The sequence below is a fragment of the Maylandia zebra genome, linkage group LG12, assembly GCF_041146795.1.
Source record: "Maylandia zebra isolate NMK-2024a linkage group LG12, Mzebra_GT3a, whole genome shotgun sequence".
Lineage (NCBI taxonomy): Eukaryota > Metazoa > Chordata > Actinopteri > Cichliformes > Cichlidae > Maylandia > Maylandia zebra.
In genome coordinates this window covers 2,461,770-2,484,413 of record NC_135178.1, presented here as the reverse complement: position 1 = coordinate 2,484,413, position 22,644 = coordinate 2,461,770, and the positions used below count along the sequence as shown (strand labels likewise).

The 22,644-nt window shown below is 42.8% G+C and overlaps 1 protein-coding gene across 1 annotated transcript; it reads left to right on the top strand.

Annotated features, from left to right (window-relative positions):
* The first annotated feature begins 1,529 nt into the window (after positions 1-1,529).
* olfml2a (olfactomedin-like 2A) lies at positions 1,530-22,644 on the top strand. Its single transcript, XM_004558600.3, has 8 exons — positions 1,530-1,816; positions 9,710-9,973; positions 10,534-10,641; positions 10,787-10,963; positions 12,521-12,758; positions 17,535-17,834; positions 18,039-18,224; positions 20,289-22,644. Exons 1-8 carry the CDS (start codon positions 1,748-1,750, stop codon positions 20,891-20,893), a joined length of 1,947 nt encoding a protein of 648 aa, XP_004558657.1. The 5' UTR covers positions 1,530-1,747; the 3' UTR covers positions 20,894-22,644.

Sequence of the window (22,644 nt, the reverse complement as noted above, 5' to 3'; positions counted from 1 at the left end):
GGGTCTTGACCTGACTCCAGCTCATTGCCGTAACAGACTTGTGTGGGCAAATGCTCACATTCGATGGCGTCTGGCACGTTGGAGAGGTGTGCGCTTCACGGATGAATCATGGTTCACATTGTTCAGGGCAGATGGCAGCTGAGAGTGTCCCAGTTCTTCCATGGCCAGCATACTCACCGGACATGTCACCCATTGAGCATGTTCGGGATGTGCTTGACCGGCGTATACGACAGCGTGTACCAGTTCCCACGAATATCCAACAACCTCGCACAGCCATTGAAGTGGAGTGGACCAACATTCCACAGGCCACAATTGACAATCTGATAGACTCCATGCGACGATGTGTTGCACTGCATGAGGCAAATGGTGGTCACACCAGATACTGACCGGTTCTGGGTCCCCAGACCCCCAATAGTGCAAAAAACTGCACATTCCAGGGTGGCCTTTTGTTGTGGGCAGTCTGAGGTACACCTGTGCACTACTCATGATGTCAGATCAGCATCCTGATGTGGCACACCTGTGAGGTGGGATGGATTATCTCAATATAGCAGATGTGCCCACTACCACACATTTGGACTGATTTGTGACCACTGTTTGGGAGGGATGGTTATATTGTGTATCTGGAATGAATTTTAGGTCTCTACGTCCATCCCATGGGGAATGGGAGCAGTAACAAAGGTGTTGCGTTTATATTTTTGTTGAGTGTAATTTGAAAATACAAGCTGTAATAATTGTGTTAGACACACAAAAACGTGCATACAGTTCGTTTTCCTGCCCCTCAAACAGAGTGGGACATTTCTGCTGTTTTCAAAGGAAACCTAAATAAGGATCAGTAGTCTGCATTGGCTCTATCTACAGCTATTGTTAAACATGCTGTTTCCCTCATGTCCTGCAGATGTCTCTGCTAACTGCTCCTCCACGGGAGGCTGAAGCATCAGGCAGGTGAACTACCGTCAGCCTCAGAAGCGTCCAGACTGAAGCTCGTCTGAGAACTTTGTCTTTTGCTTCATGTCAGCAGCACAAAATCATCCCAGAGGTTTCCTGATATGTTTTCACACAAAATGTGTTGTATGCTTGAACGATTCATTTAATTGGCTTAACAAAAAATCCTCTGAAGATGGTGAGCTACAAGACCACGGGTAGGTAGGGACTGTCACCCCGACAGTCACAGAAGTACTCAACAATGCGGCGGATCAATGTCCAGACGGTGGCGCCACAGGCATTCAAGTGTATACTAGAGCTTAGTCTTGTGAAAATCTATGCGACTTTCATCACCGCCTTTAAACTTGCAAAGAGCGACGCAGTGTCGGAGAACAGTTAAATGCACGGATGGAAAGCTACAAATCCAGATCACAGTCACTTATAAAGTAGTTTAATTTAGTGACTATGGATAATAATCTTTCTACTTTTTTTCTTTAAGCACATATTTTTAAACCGAAGCAATCCGTCCTCTACACAGTGAACACACACAACCACACACACACATTATGGGTATTAGCGTGTAAACCCCTCCCATCCGCGGAAGATAGCGGATGACGGATGATGCACACTACGCGCCTGGCTGAACACAGAGTGCGCACCAACATCCAGCCATCCATACATCCACACGCACAGGCTCACGCATACTGTACGTGTTCTGTGCAAAGTGGAAATGGAGCTGAAATAGGCGCAGCGCTCTGGAATGCCCGCAGCACCTCCCGCTTTGGATTTCTAAATTTATTGCGCACAAACTGACGCACGAGAGAAAATGTGGAGCTATACGAAGCTGCTGGCCTGTCTGCTGATTCTGTGTAAAAATGCGTCCTCACAGAGCAAGGTAAGAACAGACCACTTTACTTTGTGGGACTTTTCTGCGCGTTTTCAAATCAAACTCTAACAGCGCTCACTCTGTGCTCATGCGCACCTCTGACTGTGATCCATTTCACGGAGGCTCTCAGACAGACAAATAAGTGGCTCCGAACACCTCCCTCGAGCCGGGGCTTTAAATTTCCTGTCTAAGGTCTGCAGATGGTTCGGGTTCTGTGTCATTGTTTGTGACTCGAGGTAATCCTCCCAATGAGGGCTTTTGTGCGACAACAGTAACCATAGGTGCCTGTAATGACACCTCCAGTGCGCTCAGGACTGTGGCAGCAGAGTGTGGGAGAGATGGCACTCAGTGAGGGAACGGTAATATCTGGCTGCCGTGTTTGTACAGCTGCTGGACTACAGTAAGCCCTCACTCTCCCTCAGCTTAATCCAGCTATACACACACACACACACACACACACACACACACACACACACACACACACACACACACACACACACACACTGCCAGAAGATATAGCATATGTTCAATATGCCTGTGGACCAGAGGCTAGATTGTCTGTGTGTGTGTGAGAGAGACTGTCAACAATCGTCTGCTGCTGATTCTATCAGGGTGGCCCCTTTAGCACCAGTGTAGGTCAGTGAAGAGTAAAACCCATTATTAGTACAAGTGGTACATGCATAGCAGCAGTTCAGGGTGTAACACTGGGAGTAGCAGTACTGGCAACACTTTCCTGAGTTCCAGTGAAGAGGAGTGATAATGTTGCCATCAGTGCTTTCAACTTTGTGTCACTTTGCACCATTTCAATACACAAAGCCAGAACATAAACATGTTTTTCTTCCCAGCTGACCGAAGAACTCGTCTAACATTTGAAGCATAACGTCTGAATCTTTCATGTTGACCTTAAAGCTGAAGAAATGCCTGCAACTCGATGAGTGGAAACTCCAAAGCAGCGGACTCATTTTGGAACTTTCAACAGTACATATAGGTGGAATAAGCAGGTGTCTGCTTACTTGTGGCAAAATGTATAAATTAGGTAACAGCTGATACAACCCACAGTACTTGGTGAAAAGTCAGTAACCAATGAGCAATCACTGGGGCTGAAAAACAGCCAATAAGGAAGAGCACAAACCCGCTGCTCCTCTAATGGACTTGAGTTTAGTTCCAAAAGTAAGCCAGTCCCCATAGACTACCAGAACTGACCACATGAACACGTCTGACGCCTGGGACATTTCTCACTTTTTTAATACAAAGGCTCAAAGTTAGGGAAATTGTCACTTTGATAGAGAGGTGTGTCAACAGGCATCTGTAGGTGAACGCTGCTAAATCTTACTTTGGATCATTTCAGTCACTCCGCCGGTCTTCTCTCGTATGTTTGTGCTTTGGAGCATTTTAATGGAACTGACCATCCAACAAGTCTGTGCTTCAGGTTTAGTGAATGAAATTCTGGTATTTTATTAGTCCCCTGCATCTAAATATTGGAATTTCTGGCTTGGAAAAAAAATGTCCCGAGGCTTGTTCAGAAAACATTTTAAAAAATGTTGGTGTTGAGGCTTTAAAATGTGTTGTCCACTTATGATAAACATTTATGATAAGATCGACTGGATGTAACAGTGGAACTGGTCGCTGTAGTGCTGTGACATTACACTGGCTTTTGAACTTCCTTCTTCACCTCCTCCAAACCTGGAGTTTTTGTGGCCGTGGCTCTTTGTAGCCAGAAATGTGAATGGATTACTAAGTTATCAGCTAACACTAGAACACTTAGGCAAGGCAAGGCAAGGCAAGTTTATTTGTATAGCACAATTCAACAACAAGGTGATTCAAAGTGCTTTACAGAGACATTAGAAACAAGAACAAATAAAAAGCATGATTTAAAATTGAATAAAACAAGCAAATAAACTAACTAACTAATTAACAAACAAACAAACAACAGTATATAAAATCAAAACAGATAAAATCAGAACAGTAGATAAAATCAGTAGTTAAATGTAAGTTTTGAAATTTAAGCTTAAAAGTGTGGATTTGGTGCTTTATTCAAATGCAGCTGAGAACAGGTGAGTCTTCAACCTGGATTTAAATAAACTGAGTGTTTCAGCTGATCTGAGGCTTTCTGGGAGTTTGTTCCACTTAATTAACAAGATTCATTTATAGACTGTGTGAGTACCTCAGACATGCTCAGATACCTACTAATAAGTGCTAAAATACACAAAATAGTGTGTGAGTCCAACCCCCAAATAGGTGGGGTTAGTTTTACAGGCGATTTACAGACGTTGCACTATTTCCTTAACACAGGTGCAGTCAGTTCATTCCAATATCAAGCACAAGCAAGACATGCTGTTTTATGGTGCAATTAGCAGTAAATTCTGTGATGCAAATGTTAATAAATGAGACTGCATACTTGATTTAAATATTCCCCTCTCTATATTTTGCCCCTTGAGAAAGGAACTCCTGGAAATATATATGCAACGGGGGTCAGGCACATATATAGAAGTTCCCACCTCTTCCTCTTCCTCTTGTAACTGCACTCTGTTTGTTAATACTGAACTTTTTTTGTTCTTCCCCCCAAAAAAAAAAACAAAAAAAAACCCAGTTTGCGCTGGTCTGACCAGTGCCTTTCTGTGTGAAACTTGAATGTCCACCCAATGTTTGCACGGTCCTAAAAACTGATAGGTGGAAGAGAATGGATGGATGCACTCTGCCTCAAGTGGTCACTTTAGGAATTGCAGATTTTTTTTAGCATCGCCTTGATTTTTGTAGCACTTATTTTTATGATTTATCCTCTAAGTAAGGTTATTAAATTGTAAGTGCACTGATTCTTATATAGCAATATGCATCCATTCATACAAGCACTGTTTCTGTGCTTTCTAACATTCACACTATGATGGATGCATCGGGGAGAAACTTGGTATCTTGCCCAAGGATATTTGGCATGCACATTTGGGCAGCTAAGTACTGAACCAGCAACACTGTGATTAGTACATGACCTGCTCTACCACCTGAGCTACACCCGTCCCCTACTGCTCAACAATTCTACATCAAAAGTAGAAAATGATAAAGATTTTTATGACATCAACACAAACAATTTGATGCCATTTATTTATTATTTTAGCTCTATATCAGTATGAAGTCATGCCTCGTTCATTGTGCAGCAGCAGTGTCATGGCTGACTCCTTGTTACTGTAGTCAGACTGGTGCTTTCAGTAAGAGCAGTGAGGGCACCGGAGGGTGGCGTGGGAACCGGCATATGCACCTGCGTTTTATTTTGGTTGTAAACAAACCTGAGGACAATCAGGACAAGGTCAACTAGGGGGTAGGGATCCAGCAGGAATGTAGATGTGTACCCCTAAAAGCTGCGAGTGCTTGATACACTTTGTGCTGAGCTAATTAACATCCGCACGCTAATGCTGGTAGTTTTGTCTGAACCAGCGACTTCAAGGTTCATCTCCAGACTGAAGGCTTTAATAAAGATACCAGGTTAATTTTTGTATTGGCACTGTGTGTCTTCAGTACTGCTAATTAGATTAAAAATCAGGTCAGAGTGGAACATGGATCACACTTTGGCTCTCGAGTACCCTTGAAAGGAGATGATGAGGATTTTAAAGGCGTAGTTCTTGCTATAAATCTTGAAGGGTTAGAACTCAGGGTGCCCTCTCTGGGCATTTGTGGGAAAATGACAGACAGAGTGCTGATGTTTGGGTTTGCGGGAGGATGAAAGATGCAGCTGAACATACTGTACCTGCCATGCCTGCCTTCTTCACTACACAGTTGTCCCAGTGATTAGCAGCTGGCAGATCTCTAAAAGGGGAGGATATCCTTGTTTGTACGGGCACAGCTGCAGATACAACAGGCCGGTGCTCCCGAAACACTGGCTAATGAATGCGGCGGCCTTTTGTGTAGCACGTTGTGTGTTTTAAACAATCCTGAGCACAATTGGGGTTTCGCTTCATCACTGTCAGGGCACGTTAGCTGTTAACGGCTGCAGCAGTTGATCTAATAGAGCTCCTTGCAGTGTGCAGGCTCTTTTCCTCCCATCGTGCAGACGTGAGTTCACATTTGAGCCGTGTTCTTTTTGACCTGAAACTTGACTGCACTTGATAGGTCAAGGCCAAAGACTCAGAGCTCAAAGCATGCGTTAAATGCGCTGTACTCTTAATTATTAGCACTGCTAATTGTGTTGGCTGTTCCCATGCTGATAGGTCAGCTTGGCATGGGATGCTGGATGGTCAGTTAGGCATATAGGCTCATCTGATTTGACAGATGGAGGAAGCAGCTGCTCTGACCGGCAGAGGGATTCAGATTGTTCACAATAGGTGCCACAAAAAAGCCCACAAGATAATGACTCAGTCCTTCTTGACTTTAAACCAGGCACCAAAGTCAATCTTGCTGGAATTTCTCCACCTTAAAGCTGATGTTGCTATGCAGCGGTTGGTGTTAAGCTGGGGTTGAACAATGCAGCTCAGCGGGGCCATAGGCAGAGCCCCTGCTAAAGAAGTTTAATCTGCTAATCCGTTCTATTTTCATGTGGGTGTGTGATTTGTCAGGCTGCTGCCTTTACACTTGACATGGGTCAGGATTACCTGGGCTCTGCACACAGGAGTCCTGCCCCATATCAAGACCCCCTCCCAGTATGTGTACTGTAGAGTAGGGGAAATCATCCACTCCCCAAAACGAAACACCCTCTACACCTTTCCCATCACTCGGCCTGCATTCCTTCTCTAATGAGCCCCCCCACCACCACCTTTACCACTAACCCTCTTTGCCATCACTAAGCCTGCGGCTGCACTACAAAAAGACTTCAAAAGCTGTGCTTTGACCAGGACAAACAGTCACAAATTCATTAATATACCATCGACCAAAACATAAAAAATACGTGAGATTTTATGTAAATAGTCGACTTGCTGTGTTTTATATTGTAGCAAGGTCCAGAATAATCAGTGGAGAAAGTTAAATATTTACTAATACCTCACAGTCTCATTTGCATGTAAAGATGAGGAAACGTGCAGGTTATTTTCATGTGGTCAGCCTGCTGATTCCTGCAGTCCGAACATGAAAGTCCATCAAAGTAGAACCAGGAGTCTTTCTCAGTGACCTGCAGCCAGTCAGATGCAAATAATGGAAACGCTGACAAATGAATACATGAACTGTTTTCCTCTGACCAAACCAGTAATCGTCTGTATTCACATTAAACATGTTAGCTTTAGAGAGAGAGACACATCTACACAGACAACATGAACATCATATTGAGCCATCCGCACAAGTGATTGTACAGGCAGCAGGCTGTCGAGTATGTCAGTAACACATTGTGATATATTGTGTCGCCTTTTTTAAACTGCAAAAGGTGAATTTCATCAGTATCTGGGGTTTTTTCAGCTAATTTTAATCTGGGACCGTGAAGCAGACAGACTCTAGACAGCGCTGTCATTCAAACCTTTCACAGATGTCCAGCTTAACTGCGTCCAACTGATGCTAACCCTCACAAGTGTGCAGCAGTCCGTGAGATGACGAGCTGTTACAGTCACATATGGATCCACGGCCTGTGACACCTCACACTTAATGCAACAAATTCTGCTGAATTCGACTGAACGTTTACCTGGATCCAACTTTGTGAAAAAATGTCACATTAGCAAAATAAAGCTTCTCACATCTGGGGTCCAGTTGAATTGTGTCTAGTGTTATTAGTGTTTTGCCATTGAGTTGATTTAGCTCTCTTAGCTAATGTTATCTGAGGACGGCGGTGCATGAGATAAGCCGTGTTGTGACAATTCCAGTAGTCCATAAAACATCAGCATTACGCCTACACAATATAAACAGTTATGAGGTGGCTTTTGTCACATTTACAGACAAAGTAAATGTATCATAGTATAAGTCTTTGACTTACAGCTAGCTGCTGGATGTTGCATCGTGTACAACAACAAACTGATCAGGTCAGAGAGTAACTTTCCAAGCGTGCAGGTGCAACACTTTGAACACTTTAAAGACTTTCTGTGAATGTGTTTTTCAAAGATCGAAGCTTAGAAAAGAGACACTAAACTCAAAGATGTTGGCTCGTGAGGTCGGAGGATCAAATCCTCCCTCCAAGCTCAGTCATGTGAGGGCTGAACCACAGCTCATTAATGAAGAATCTCAGCAAAGTGATCCCACATGTGCACCTGTCCTGTGATTTATCGCAGACCCTAAATCTCTCTAGGGAGGGATGACAGGCGGGACCTCCTCCAACACATGGTCCCAGCAGTAATAACTTTGAATTATGGTCTGAAAAAACAATTCTGCAGAGTGAGAAACACTTTTTTAACCACAGCGAGAAAACAATTATTCGAATTTAGACGTGAAAATGCTGCAATTCATTCATTCTGCTAGTAATAAAGACGCAGATCGTAACAGTTGTCATGCATCAGCTAACAGCTTGCAGTGTGCTGTACATGTATCGCTACAGTGCCATCGATTAATTAGAAGTTAAGAGGACTCAATGCTACATACATACCTAGCTAACTTAAATAAGGTAAAATGATGAGCCTTTGCTTACTGTCATGTGCTTTAAAATTAAATGTGGGGAGTCTTGGACTTTGTGTCATTTTTATATGTTTTACCGATAGCTAAACTCAGTAGCACAAAGCTGTAAATCTGAGCGAATTAGCTGATGTAATCTGACAGCTCGCAGTCCCTCTGTGTTTGCAGGCAATCTGGTGTTAACGCACATTAAGCAGAATGACAACAACAAAGCAGCAATAATGGCATTACTGAACACTGTGGAGAACTTTCTTAGTGCAACAACTGAGTGTAAAGGTTTCAGTGTGAGAGCTCAGACTGCCAAGTCACCATCACCACCTGAATGTTTAATCAAATATCCAGTAAATCTGAAGGTGAACTCCAGTGTGAAAGGTTTCTCACCTCGTGTCAGCTTGCACAGCCTCAGGTTGAAAATGTCTGCTCTGGCTGCCGTATTTTGCTTCTTGTTTTTTAAGTAAGCCAAGGCCTGCCAGAGGCATTGGCATCATGCTTGGCAGCAGCAAGCCAGCTGGTGATGAAGCCGAATGATTTGTGTTTGTCTCAGAAGGCTTCCTGTGAGTCACAGCCGTTAAAACTCCAGAGAAGGGAAACACGCTGTTATTTTTCAAGATCAGTTTCCTTCCCTTCCTTTTGTTTCCCTGTATTAAAAAAACCATTTGTTACTCATTAAAATCCAGCAGGGATTAGACTGGATGACTGGAAAAGCTGTGGATTCCCTGGTAGAGGAAGGAACAGTAACACGCAACATTTAAAATTCAATTCAGTTTTATTTACACAGCACTAAATCACAACAACAGTCGCCTCAAGACGCTTTATATTGTAAGGTAAACCCTACAATAACACACACAGAGAAATCCCAACAACAACGTAACAACAACATCATATGACCCCCTATGAGCAGCACTTTGGCGACAGTGGGAAGGAAAAACTCCCTTTTAACAGGAAGAAACCTCCAGCAGAACCAGGCTCAGGGAGGGGCGGGGCCATCTGCTGTGATTGGTTGGGGTGAGAGAAGGAAGACAGGATAAAGACATGCTGTGGAAGAGAGACAGAGGTTAATAACAGATATGATTCAATGCAGCAGCCTACACCTATTGCAGCATAACTAAGGGAGGATTCAGGGTCACCTGGTCCAGCCCTAACTATATGCTTTAGCAAAAAGGAAAGTTTGAAGCCTAATCTTAAAAGTAGAGATAGTGTCTGTCTCCTGAATCCAAAGTAGATAACAGTACCATCCAGGTCAGTAATGCAGAAGCAGCTCGCTCAAGACAGGATTAGAGATGTTTTCCACTTCGTGTATGTAAAGTACCTAATGACATATATGACACAACGCCACAGAAAATGACTCTCTTTCTTTGGCTTTGAAAAGGACATATATCACATTGTTTCTTTCAGATTTTCGGAGAGACCGAGCCTGTTCGCATGACGTCAGAAGGTTCAGACTGCCGCTGTAAGTGCATCATGCGCCCTCTGAGCAAGGATGCATGTCTGCGCTTGAAGAGTGGCAGTGTACGTGTGGAGGACTTCTACACAGTGGAGACGGTCAGCTCTGGATCAGACTGTAAGTGCTCGTGCACAGCCCCGCCATCTTCCCTCAACCCCTGTGAGAACGAGTGGAAGATGGAGAAGCTGAAGAAACAGGCCCCGGAGTTATTAAAGGTGAGATCATGCAGCATACAGTCACCGTGATTATTAGAGTCACAGCATGTGTTTGTGCAAAAACACAGTTTTCTTTAGCCTGTTTTTCCCCCACTAGGAGTCAGGAAATTCAGACACTGAAATTCCTGTTAAGTTTTGATGAAGTCATGAAGAAAGTAAATGTAATCAATGTCATTTTACAGAAAACAAAATAGCATTTATTTCAGTTATTTCAGTTTGTTTAGTTCGCAAAATGTAAAAGCAAAGCAATAACAACCATCTCTGCACAGAATCGGACAAGCAGAGGAAGCCCACTGTACCACATGAACCTAAAGGCCACTCTGACATCTCCGGCTCCACTTGGAAGAATGAATTAACCTAATATGATTGCACTTAGGAGTAGAGCACAAACATAAAGCACTGAGATGGATGAGAGCACTCAGGCAGAGTGATAGTAAATGCCTTTGGAGGGCACTTCAGCGATTACTGTGGTCAAACAGAAGCACATAAAGCTGTCAGCTGTGTCACGAGGAGACGATGATTAATGACGTTTCTTCTCCTTTTATCGTATGAACGAACAGCTCCAAGCTATGGTGGACCTCCTCGAGGGAACGCTTTACAGCATGGATCTTTTAAAAGTCCACTCCTACATCAATAAGGTGGTGTCTCAGATGAACACCCTGGAAGAGGTAGGCAAAACCCACACTGACATATTTATAATCAAAGTCTCGGTCAGGATGCACGGGCTTGGGAATTTTGAGGATTTTGTGATTTTTTTTTTCTTTTTTAATCTCATGGACAGAGAAATGTGACACTAATGATCGTGTGTTGTAGACAATCAAGACAAACCTTACACGTGAGAATGAATTCGTCCGGGACAGCATGTTGAGCCTCACCAACCAGTTTAAGAGATACGAGAACTATTCCAACATTATGATGAGCATCAAGAAGGAGATCTCCAGCCTCAGCCTGCAGCTGCTGCAGAAAGACTCAGCTGAGAGCAAAGCACAGGTTAGGAACACAGTCTAAGCTTTCAGTGTGTCTTTGTGCTGCTGCCAGGACGGGTATGTGACAGACTTTAAAAACAGTACTGTGTGTTATTAGTTAAATCACAAAACTATTAAATTAAATTAAACTCAACACATGCCCGTAGTTATGTCCTTGTCAGTTCGGAGTTCTCTGGCATTACAAACTTGGATTAGCTACAATATTGGTCATAATCCAAACAAAACAAACAGTTTGGAATCTTTGTTGCGTCACATTTGTATTATTGTACTTTTACTGCTTCTGAGTGACCATGTTCAAGAAAACATTGCTGAGAAAATATTGTGCATCATTTTTAAAGGAATTTATGGGTCTCCTCAGGGGACGTTTGCTGAAACAACACTTTAACTAGAAGCTGAAGGACGTGTGTGAATACTGCATGTAAAAGAGTTGCAAAATGTAACCACTGTTATCAGGAAGTACCAGTCAAAAGTTTGGACATCATTTTACTACTTTCTACATTGTAGATACAAACTTAAGATATCAAATATATGAAGCAAGATATGTGGAATTATGTAGCAAAGAATAAATTGATAATATATAACTATAAATGTCTTATAGTTGAGATTCCTCAAAGTAGCCATCCTTTGCCTTGTTTCCATGTTTGCCTGTGTGAATCAGGCCTTCATGGTCAAATAGCTGCTAAGAAACCACGACTAAGGAAAAGCAACAAGCAGAAGATTTGTTTGGACCAAGAAACACAAAAATGGACATTAGACCAGTGGACATCTGTGCTTTGGCCTATAAGTCCAAATTTGAGCTCTTTGGTTCCGCCCACCGTGTCTTACTGTGGCACAGAAAAGCTGAACGATGGTCTCTACAAGCACGGTTCCCACTGTGAAGCATGGAGGTGGAGGAGTGATGGTGTGGGGGGCTTTGCTGGTGACACCGTTGGGGATTTATTCCAAATTGAGCGCACACTGAACCAGCATGGCTACCACAGCATCCTGCAGCCACACGCCGTCCTCTGGTTTCTTTTAGTTGGACCATCATTTATTTCTCAACAGGACAACGACCCCAAACACACCAGGCTGTGTAAGGGCTATTTGACCAAGGAGAGCGATGGAGGCCTGACCTCCACTGTCACCTGACCTAAACCCAATGTATCTCTGGGAACTCCTTCAAGACTGTTATTAAACCATTTCAGGTGACGACCTCATGAAGCTCATCAAGAGAGCCAAGAGTGAGCAAAGCAGGAATCAAACGGCGGCTATTTTAAAGAATCTTAAATATAAAACATTTTTCATATTTCATAGTGTTGATGGCTTCAGTGAGAAAAACAATAAATGAGATGGTGTCCAAACGTTTGACTGTACGAGAGAAAGAGAGAGATACAAACATAGAGATACATTAATATGGAGGAAAAGAAGGATGTAGTAAACCTCTGAAAGAAGAGCAGTAAGATTAGTCATCAGTTATATTACGTTTACTATCATTACACCTGAAGGGTGAACTAATCAGCCACGTATAAAACACACAGGCCACTATTACTAATATCCTGACATAATGTGAATTTCTTTCCAGGCTACAAAAACCAAGGAGGCTGTAAAAATACCCAACAAAAAGAGCCCTGCTGTTAAACCTCCTCCCAAACCTCCCAAAGAAAAGGTTGTCAAGCCCAAGAAAGAGGTCATTAAACACGGGAAACTGGTAAAGCCTGATCCTACAGTCAAAACCAAGGTGGTCGGCCACCAGCCTGGCGTGGTGAGGGGCATCACGTACTACAAGGCCTCCAAAGCTGACGAGGACGAGCACAGAGGAGGTGAGGGTTTTGGTTCTCTGTACACGCTCAGAGTGTAGCGGTGTGTTCGTAGAACGCCGCCCTCCACGAGCTAAAACAAACAGCGTGTTCACACTTTAGCTGAGTTTGCTCTCCCATGTGTGTGCGATCATCTGTGTGTGATCCACTGTGGGTGTTGAAAACGATCCAAATTAGTTTCCTCAGCAATCTAATCTGACCCCACATGATACTTTCCTGGATCAGGATCAGCCTGCAGCCAGAGTCATGGAACCAGAGCGTGTACGAGCTCCATTTGGTTTCAGCAGAAAGCCTTCCTGAGAATCTTTAAATAAGTGCGACATAAGGATGTAATTGTGTTGCAAACTCTACACTTGAGTTAATAAAACTGGGAATCCATCACTGTGTGGCACATGTGATCCCCATAATGCAAGATTTATTCCGGTGTTGTTTCAAGCAAAGCTGTTCCAGCGAGTGTCCAATTGGATTGCTGGTGCACATTCAGCCAGCAGGAAATCCAAACCTATTAATGACAAAACACATGGAGCTGATGGAATGCTGTCTCAATGCAATGCTGCCATGTCCATGACATGCCTCTGCTTCACTTCTCACAATAACGTGAGGGGACCCTCACCAGTGCAGAGAAAACATTTCCTGACTCCTTCCAATCCTCTTTAAGTCTAGTTGAGTGAATAGGTATGCTGCGTTTGCACAGGGCACACGCACATAAGGTTGTCACACTCTGTGTTCTGCCATGTATGAGAATCTGACAGAGCCCACCCGCTCTTGTCAAATCGCTGTTCGGCTACATTTCCATAATCTGCAGCACGGATGCAGGGACCTTTATTCATCCGGGAAAGCTTGATGCTTTTTGTGCGCTCGGCACATTTGGCTACAGTGACACACAGTTTGTGTTAGCACACCTGTCAATCACAGTTTCCTTTAAACGTCACTCTTATCCAAGTGGATAACTTGAGTCACCCACTCTGCAGCTGTTATGGTGGAGGAAACTATCCATAAAGGTCAAAACCAACAAGACGAGCCCGGAGAGAATTTACAGAAGAGCAACTGTGTTTGGCACAACGTTGCATTCAGAGTCGCAATTCTGATTGCAAAAGCTGCCAGTCACGAAAAAAGGTCAAAACCATTTTGTAAACACGTTCAGAGTGTTGTTAAATTTGCCATTTCAACACGGGGGTCTGTGGAGACGGAGTCGCCTTTGGAACCAGCGTCTCGTGACCTTCAGGAGAACCGCAGCTGTTTGCATGAAGGTTTCTCCTCTCAGTGGAACTGGTGTTCAGTGAAGTCTACATCCCTGATTGCAGCCATTCACCAACTCTCTGTGGATGGTACTCACGGTCATTAATCAGTGCTCATTTGCATATTAACTATGAAGCTGACCTCCCGGGACATTGAAACCTTGTAGTAGTTCCAGACTGAGACTGATGTATGGCAATGCTTTTTCTTTAGAACGTGGCATCATGTGCCTTGGCCTTGCATATCTTCATCACCATGTCAAAGCACTTTACAGGCTCTTTTTATGCAGTGCAGTGTGTATCCCATCTGCTTTACAAACACAGATGAAGGCCCCGTCCTCGAACACTTACCCAGCATTCATTTTTTCTGAAGGATTCTGGTAATGTTCTCAGAATATTGTTGCCACTGGTGCCCATAGGCTCCATCTGCTTAGAGCATGTTAAGGTCTCTGCTTATGTAGCACTGCTCCCCACATCTGTCTGTCAGGACCAAAGTCACTGTGTGAGGACCAGAAGGAGACTGAGTACATTTTACTAATGGCAACAGCAGTTTGAATTTATAAGGAAAGAAGCAAAACATTTGTTGTTTTTGATGAAGAACTAGAGTGTGTGTATACAGTGTGGATGGGAACTGATAAGAATTCAGCAATTTATATTCCATTATTTCTCACTTATTTTTATTCTTATTTATCACTTATCACATTATTTATTCCATTTCTTATGGATTCTCTCATCGATTGGGTTCTCACTGGCTTTGCTTTGACAGTCACCACCAAGCAGCACATCAAATACATCACATTTCTGCACATAATTTTCATGCACTGCAGTCAAATGTTTGTGCATTTTACAGATATTTCCCATTGTTGTTGTTATAGGAGTTGGGGTCATTATTCAAAAAAGCATTATGCATTACACATATTACTTAGAACATTTTAATGTAATGACATGAATATAGACATTGTCATTCTCATAATTACCATTTAACAATATAAACTAATAAATGGTAAAAATGGTAAATGGCCTGTATTTATATAGCGCTTTACGAGTCCCTAAGGACCCCAAAGGACTTTACATATCCAGTCATCCACCCATTCACACACAGGTGATGGCAGCTACATTGTAGCCACAGCCACCCTGGGGCGCACTGACTAATAGGCTACAGTCCCAGAATCCAGCACAAACCCCTGTCCTAATGAGGACACACGCATGGTCTTTGGCTGCTCGACTGCTGGGCTGGGGTCAGCTTGGCTAGCTCTTGGCTAGCTTAGTGTTAGCATGCTGTCTGTGTAGGTGCTTGTAAAAGCTGTTAGCAGCATAATGGTGTTGTTTCTGTCATGGATGCAGTTTGCACTTTACCATTGCGCTCTCATCCTTTTCTGCAATAAAAGTAAAAGCATGTCCATATCCACACTGTACACTGTTCCTAATTAAAATCACCTGACTGCAGCACAAGTGCAAGTGGAACCAATAAGCAGATTGATGGGCAGGCAGACTAAGACACACCGTATCAATACCATATGTACCATATAAGTTAATGCTATAACTATGAGCACAGGAAACAGCGCTGGTTACAAAGAGCAAATGTGAAACACTTTCAAAGTAAACGTCGGTGTTTTCACAAACATGTGGCTAACGAGCTATCTACTCTGTGTGGTATTACAGGTAAGGCTGGATCAGGTGACCCTGAATCATCCCCTAGTTAAGCCTCAGGTTGTGGGGGCATTTCATGTGGTCTATTGAGCACACTTTATTACTTCCTACATTTCTCAAACTCCAGCCATTATTTCAAACACCTGTCATAATGTCGTCACTGTGTTTTTGCAGGGGAACATCCGAATAAAAACAAACAAACAAAAAACTATAACAGAATTACTGCAGTTTGAATTAAATTGACATTCTGATCTATTCTTCTCTAGCTCTCACCTTAAATACTGAACTCTCCCTCCTTTTCCACTTCTCTTTTATGAACAGTGTTCTCATCTTTAGCCATGAGAATGTGGATATTGAGAAGAATTTTTCATGGTTATTGGCTTCCCGTCTTTCTAAAGCTTCATCCGGGTGTTCTGGTAGAAATAACATAAACTGAAGGGATCTTTACCAATCACTTTATTTCAAACCGTGATTTTTGGAGTAATTAAAAGCTCTGAGGTGCCCCCTTATGGTCAAATGTATAATAATAACGAAGACATTTAATAATCCTCGATGGATCTATGATGTTTGAAACATTCATTGCCAACTGCAAGATTTTTCATAATATAATAACCCAGAAGTTATCTTTAATTGGCACCTTATCTACTTTAGTATGGGCTTTCTTTGTCTTCACACTGACAACAGTGTGCTAGTATAGTCAAGCATATGTTATTTAATGCTTGATGCTTGGTTTTTGTTTTAGTTAAGCATCAGGATTTTAACGCTCATACAGCATTTAATGATCTCTACTCTAGAACTTCAGAATAGGCACAACACTCCATCGTACCCAACAAAGAGGACTGAAACAACTGATATGGGTAGTTTTGGTTAAACAGGTAAACAGTTTATTTCATATCCTGTCTCAGACAGCATTATTCAGAATCATTCATACAGAATTTGCCTTTGATGTGAACTTCTGGAGCACTGCAGGCTGTTACATTTGTCCCTTTATCAACGTGCATGTGCCACGATCCATGGTTTAAAAACTCTTGGTAAAACTCAATATACCTACCTAGCCCAAAAGTAACCATCGCCAAAACAACCCAAAAAACTGTTTGTTTACAGCTATAAATAGCTAACGTCTCCTGTCACCACACAGCCTGAGGGATGCCTTTCCTTGTTTTGCAGTCTCACTGGAGTCTTTATTTGCAATGAAAGCTAACTGTGGAGTTTTAGTGTTGGACGTTTTTCACAGCGTCACAGAAGTCACTATATTTAGTTACATAAAGACGAGCAAACAGTGTTAGTGTTGCTTCTTTAATATACAAATGATTCAACTGGAAGTTAGTTATATTAGTTATAGTTGTACTTGTGTGACTTCAAATCAGTTTGTCAGCAGCTAGCTTGCAGAGCAGGTTTAGCACTCTTAAATTTATGTTTGTGTTTTCAGCTACATATTTTTATCCAGTAACATTTTACTCTTTAGACACAAATTAATGCAGTAGCAGACTGAGCCCTGACCAGTTTGGACATGCGGAGAGAATCTCCTGTGGTGTCTGGCACTGGGATATTAGCAGCAAAATATTTTGGTTCTGTGGGTTGAAGGGTGGATCGGGCTTGAACCAGAACAAGTCTGGAAACAAGCCTCGTTCCAACTGTGATCACAGGAGTGTACAGATTTAGATCCGGACACTTTTGCCTCATATTCATGTTCAGTCTACTGCTGGTTGCAGCGTGAGGGGAACACCACGTTCACTCAGAGTTAAATGCAATAATAAAATTAATCCAATAACTTCAACTACTTAAATGTTGTATTAATACAAAGTAAATTACTCAGTATTTAATCTATAGAAGTTTATAAAGGAATGTTTCTGTTCGATCGTGTCACTTCGTGTGCTTCTGCCCTCCATTTCAGACCATTCTGCCAAAACATACACAGTCCATCACGTCACAGAAAACCAGTCTGAGGACAGAGAAGCTGAGCTAGTCCTTGAAACTGTCGAGTCCACTGTGGCTGAACCCACTGAAACCACAGCAGCTCCAACCACTACAACTACAACCACCACCACTACCACCAGCGGCACACCTTCCACCACCTCGGTACCCACTACCGTGTCCACTCAGAGTGCACCAGCATCTGAAAGACCAGCTCCGACTATCATGCTAATGCTCGACAACTCCAATAACAACAGCCGACCCAGTCTCCACAGAGCAGGTGAGTCATGAATCCTCACTGAGCTCAGCATGCTCTGGGTTTCAGGCTTTTGACTCCAGTAACACAGACGATTATAGCAGCAGAAAATTGGGTCATTCTCTCTGCCAACACATGTCTGTGCGTGAAATTGATTTAAGCCCATGGTAATGCAAGTCACTCTCTGCCAGGCGTACACGGTGAATGTTCTGCTTATGTTACTTTCAGGAAAGATCCTCAACTGTGAGGGGACTTTAGCATCGATTGAACTGCCAGAGAAGCAGCACAGTTATGGGCGCAATGAGGGTGCCTGGATGAAGGATCCCCTGGCCAAGGATTCCAAGATCTACGTCACTAACTATTACTATGGCAACAACCTCGTGGAGTTCCGGAACCTGGACAACTTCAAACAAGGTGACAGTACTCTGTACAACACCGCCATCACTTCTATTATGCCTCTGCATCCTCAGCCCATGACTAAGCTAATAACATTTATTGTCCTGCACCTATCCGAGACCCAAAGCCTGGATAAAAAAACAGACAAATAAATTATTACTTTAATCGTGTTCTCACCTTTATGTATGCCTTAATGAGCTTGAGCAGCCACTACAATCAGGGTGAAAATAATTCTTTAGAAATGTAAAGTTAGCCATGTCTTAGTCTGTGCTGCAGTGTTCACGAACAGATACTTTTACTGCGTCTTTTAAATGATGTGATCCCAACAGGTGATCGTGGCTCAAGAGTTGGGTGTTCTTGTAATCGGAAGGTTGCCGGTTCGAGCCCCGGCTTGGACAGTCTCGGTAATTGTGTCCTTGGGCGAGACACTTCACCTACCGCCTACTGGTGATGGCCAGAGGGGCCGATGGCGCGATATGGCAGCCTCACTTCTGTCAGTCTGCCCCAGGGCAGCTGTGCCTCCACCAGTGTATGAATGTGAGAGTGACTGAATAGTGGTGTTGTAAAGCGCTTTGAGGGCCCCGAAAAGCGCTATATAAATGCAATCCATTATTAACATACTTGTGTAACTGCTTTAACTAATAGCTGTTTTTTGTTCTAACATTTGTGACACTGATTCATGCTGATAATCCAATGAGCTCTGTGAGATTGATGAGATCTGTGGAATGTAGGCTGCTTGGTTGCTTCATGGCTCCAGTGGGTGGGAAAATCCACTCCTTTTACATCCAAATCAACAGAGGAATTGGATTACACTCTCTAAGAGAGTTAAGATGATCTCCCCTTTTAGGATTTGACTTGTTGATCTAGATGTGGTTGGACAATGGGCTTTCTAAACGCACTTACATGTCAGGCGTCCTGCAGCGTGGTGAGCTCAGAGCTGTGTGCGGATGACTAGGTATCTTGGTGAGTGGCGGTGATGCCTGCTGTTCCTTGACATGTGCTCTGGCCTTTCCTTTGAACTGGGCACAGCAGAGGAGGATTACGTGTATGGCCTCAGGGATGGGCCTAGTGTGTGTGCACATGTGTATGAAGGGGAACGGGGTGGGGGACGCACTGTTTTTGTCCTTCACTGGCCCTCAGTTATCATCATTATCAAAATTAGACATGTGGTTGAAAGGTTAGGATAGCAGTTGGGGAAATTATATATACAGCAGAGGATGTGAAAGCTAATTAGTCACTCCATTGCAACATGAAGATGTATCAGTCGGTTACATCTCTATTTTCTATACATTGTAACATATTTAATGTGTCTTCCAAAATCTCCTGTCCTGGACAATTAAAATGATAATAAAGCATACTATTGTATCTATTAAGTTCATAAATACAGAATCAAAGCTGAATTGGTAAAAAAAGGAATTTGGAATTTATATACTGAGCAACAAAAACTCTTAAAATCATGAAATTAGATGTACTCGTTGTTACTTTAAATATAGACATGACATATGCTAATGCAGCCGAGCTCCAGTGTTAAGTACAACCTCAGGCGCCGGTTTAGCTCAGTGCGTTGAGCGGACGACTACACGCCATGTAGCTGTGAGCAGCCGGCCCGGGTTTGGGTCCGGCCCTTTGCTGCATGTCTGCCCCTGCTCTCCTGTCTTTTCTTCACTGAGTCTATCAAAGCTGAAAAAGGCCAAAAAAAGTACAACTTCTCACCACCAGTGCATCGAGGGTTAGGGTTGAAAAAACCCACCCAATGAAGTCGCTTACTTTCAATATTTCATTGTAGCTTTGGTTAAAAAGTTTTCTATTTGGATGTTCTGTGGAAAAGTCGTATAAAAAGGGCTGGACAGTAACTTAATCCAGACCCTGTGTCTGTCTGGTGAGTTACTAGCAATCTAGTAGATTTTGGGAGGTTGACTAGAAGTAAACATAATCTGTTCTTTATATATATGCAGTGCAGCAGTCTTGAGTTTTTGGACTCGATGCAGGAAAAAGTGCTGCTCATTGGCAAAGGAGACTTAGGACTATGGTTACCTGCTAAATAAGCAAAAGCTAATGTTTGAATCTTCCCGTTTACCTCAGGGCGCTGGAGCAACCTGTTCAAACTGCCTTACAACTGGATAGGCACAGGTCACGTGGTTTACAACGGAGCTTTCTACTATAACCGGGCCTTCACCAAGAACATCATCAAGTACGACCTGAGGATGCGCTACGTGGCAGCGTGGACACAGCTGCACGATGTCGTCTATGAGGACACCACCCCCTGGAAGTGGAGGGGCCACTCCGACATTGATTTTGCAGTGGATGAAAGTGGACTGTGGGTAATCTATCCTTCTGTTGACTATGACTACAATGACCAAGAGGTGATCGTCATCAGTAAACTCGATCCAGGAGACCTGTCCTTAAAAAAGGAGACCACCTACACAACGGGCCTCAAGAGGAACTCTTATGGAAACTGCTTCATCATCTGTGGCGTTTTGTATGCTGTCAATGTGTACAACCAGAAAGAAGGTGAAGTGAGCTATGCTTATGACACCCACACCAACACTGAAGCCATCCCACGTCTGCCCTTTACCAACGAGTACTCCTTCACCACCCAGATTGACTACAACCCAAAGGAAAAGCTTTTGTACGCCTGGGACAATGGCCACCAGGTCACATATCGGGTGAACTTTGTTGACGAGTGAGTGTAGTTAGTTTGCGCTACAGATTTGCTAACAGTAGACTCACCTGCGTGCCACCTAAATGGAAAGAAGATTCTTAGTATTCGACAACCTAGAAGCAGCCATATTGGACTCAACGGGACAAAGGACGAACTTACACCAGCCTTCCAGTACGATGCACGCTATTCAAACAGCAGACCTCAAAGTGTACCAAGAAGCACATCTGCCTCCAACATGTATTGGGATATGACTGTACAATATGTTAATAGCAAGGACAGGGAACAGTGGAAATAATCTCACTAGTTCAGTTAAAGTTGACAAGAAGCTCAGAGATGTTCACTTATCAAATGTCAGCAGGCTGGCAGGCTTTACTCCAGAGAAAGTTTCAAATAGACAGCTTTGTTTGTTTCTTCATCACACAGACACTCAAAATGAGTACATTTTGAAGCAGTGTGCATGTGCTGTGCAAGTCATTCCTCCAGTTTATTGACCGAATTCTCCACTCCTAACTCGATTACACTGTCAAAGGTGGAAGAACATTCCTCTTGTTTTGCATGACTCATATTAACTTTGGCTAAACTTTTGTAAGGCAGTGCCAACCTATTAACCGGTGCTTTTCAACAGTTCAGAATGATAGATCATAATAGATTAGCTTAGCTTTAGTCATAAATGTTTCTTTATAAATCTTAGTATAACTTGCTCTTAAAAGCAGGCGTAGTATTTATGGTGTTATATACTCAGTTACATAAGTCCATTGCGTCTCTTAGAAAACTCCAAGTAATGTCCTGATATTATTCCGGAGATCATTTTGGCATGTTTTAGAAGCAGGATAGGAACCTGTGGCGGGACATCACAGAGAGGAGGGCCCAGTAACACTTGTAACATAAAGAATAAAATAGTTTGGCCTTCATCGGTGCCACAAGTCCAACCTGGTTAGGTATTAACTTGCTATCTATGGTAATTCACCAGTTAGCCAACAACAGATGTGCTGATGAACTTTACAATGAAAGATCGGCTTCTGCCACCAACATCTCAGCAAGTGTTTGCTATCCAAGATTCCACCACCTGTATGAAAGGGTTGTCAGGCTCCCCCCTTTAGCATTTAACTCAACCAATGAGATTATTTCTGTCTCTACAGTTCTGCTTTTGTGAAATACTTTCTCTTCACTTTGCCATCTTATCCATCCCGAGACCGAGCGCTTTGATCGTGACTCCACTTTGATTGTCGGTCCGACTTCACGGTGCTTCCTGTCTCTTTGATGTTGTTTTGAGGGATGTGTCAAATATGAAAGATAAAACAAATAATGTACACAAAGTTTTTTGTATATATTTTCAGGAGTGTGTTTGACAATAGCATACCGCTTTCTCTTTCCATGGATCTGGTTACATTTCTGTATAAAAGAAATATGAAGCTTTACTCACTTTAATGACAACTCTATGACCACTATTGAGTATTTTTTTATAACAGCGGAAAGGAATAAGTGTGATCAGTCACCATTAGCTGTGCCGTCTTCATTAAAACATGAATGTTTTGTCTTTTGTTTGTTTTGACAACATATACTGAGGATTATAAGCTTTAAAGCTCATGAGGTAACTCTTTATAGAAGATTGTGTTCGTGTTTGCTTCATCTCGGAGCTCTGCAAGTTCAGTCATAACCGTAATGCCATTTGCAGTGATTAGTTCAAGTCTTTATACAGATATGTTATGCAACATGAACATAGCACTTACAACCTGCTGTGTGTGTCTTTGCCATGAAATAAAATTTCCATTATAA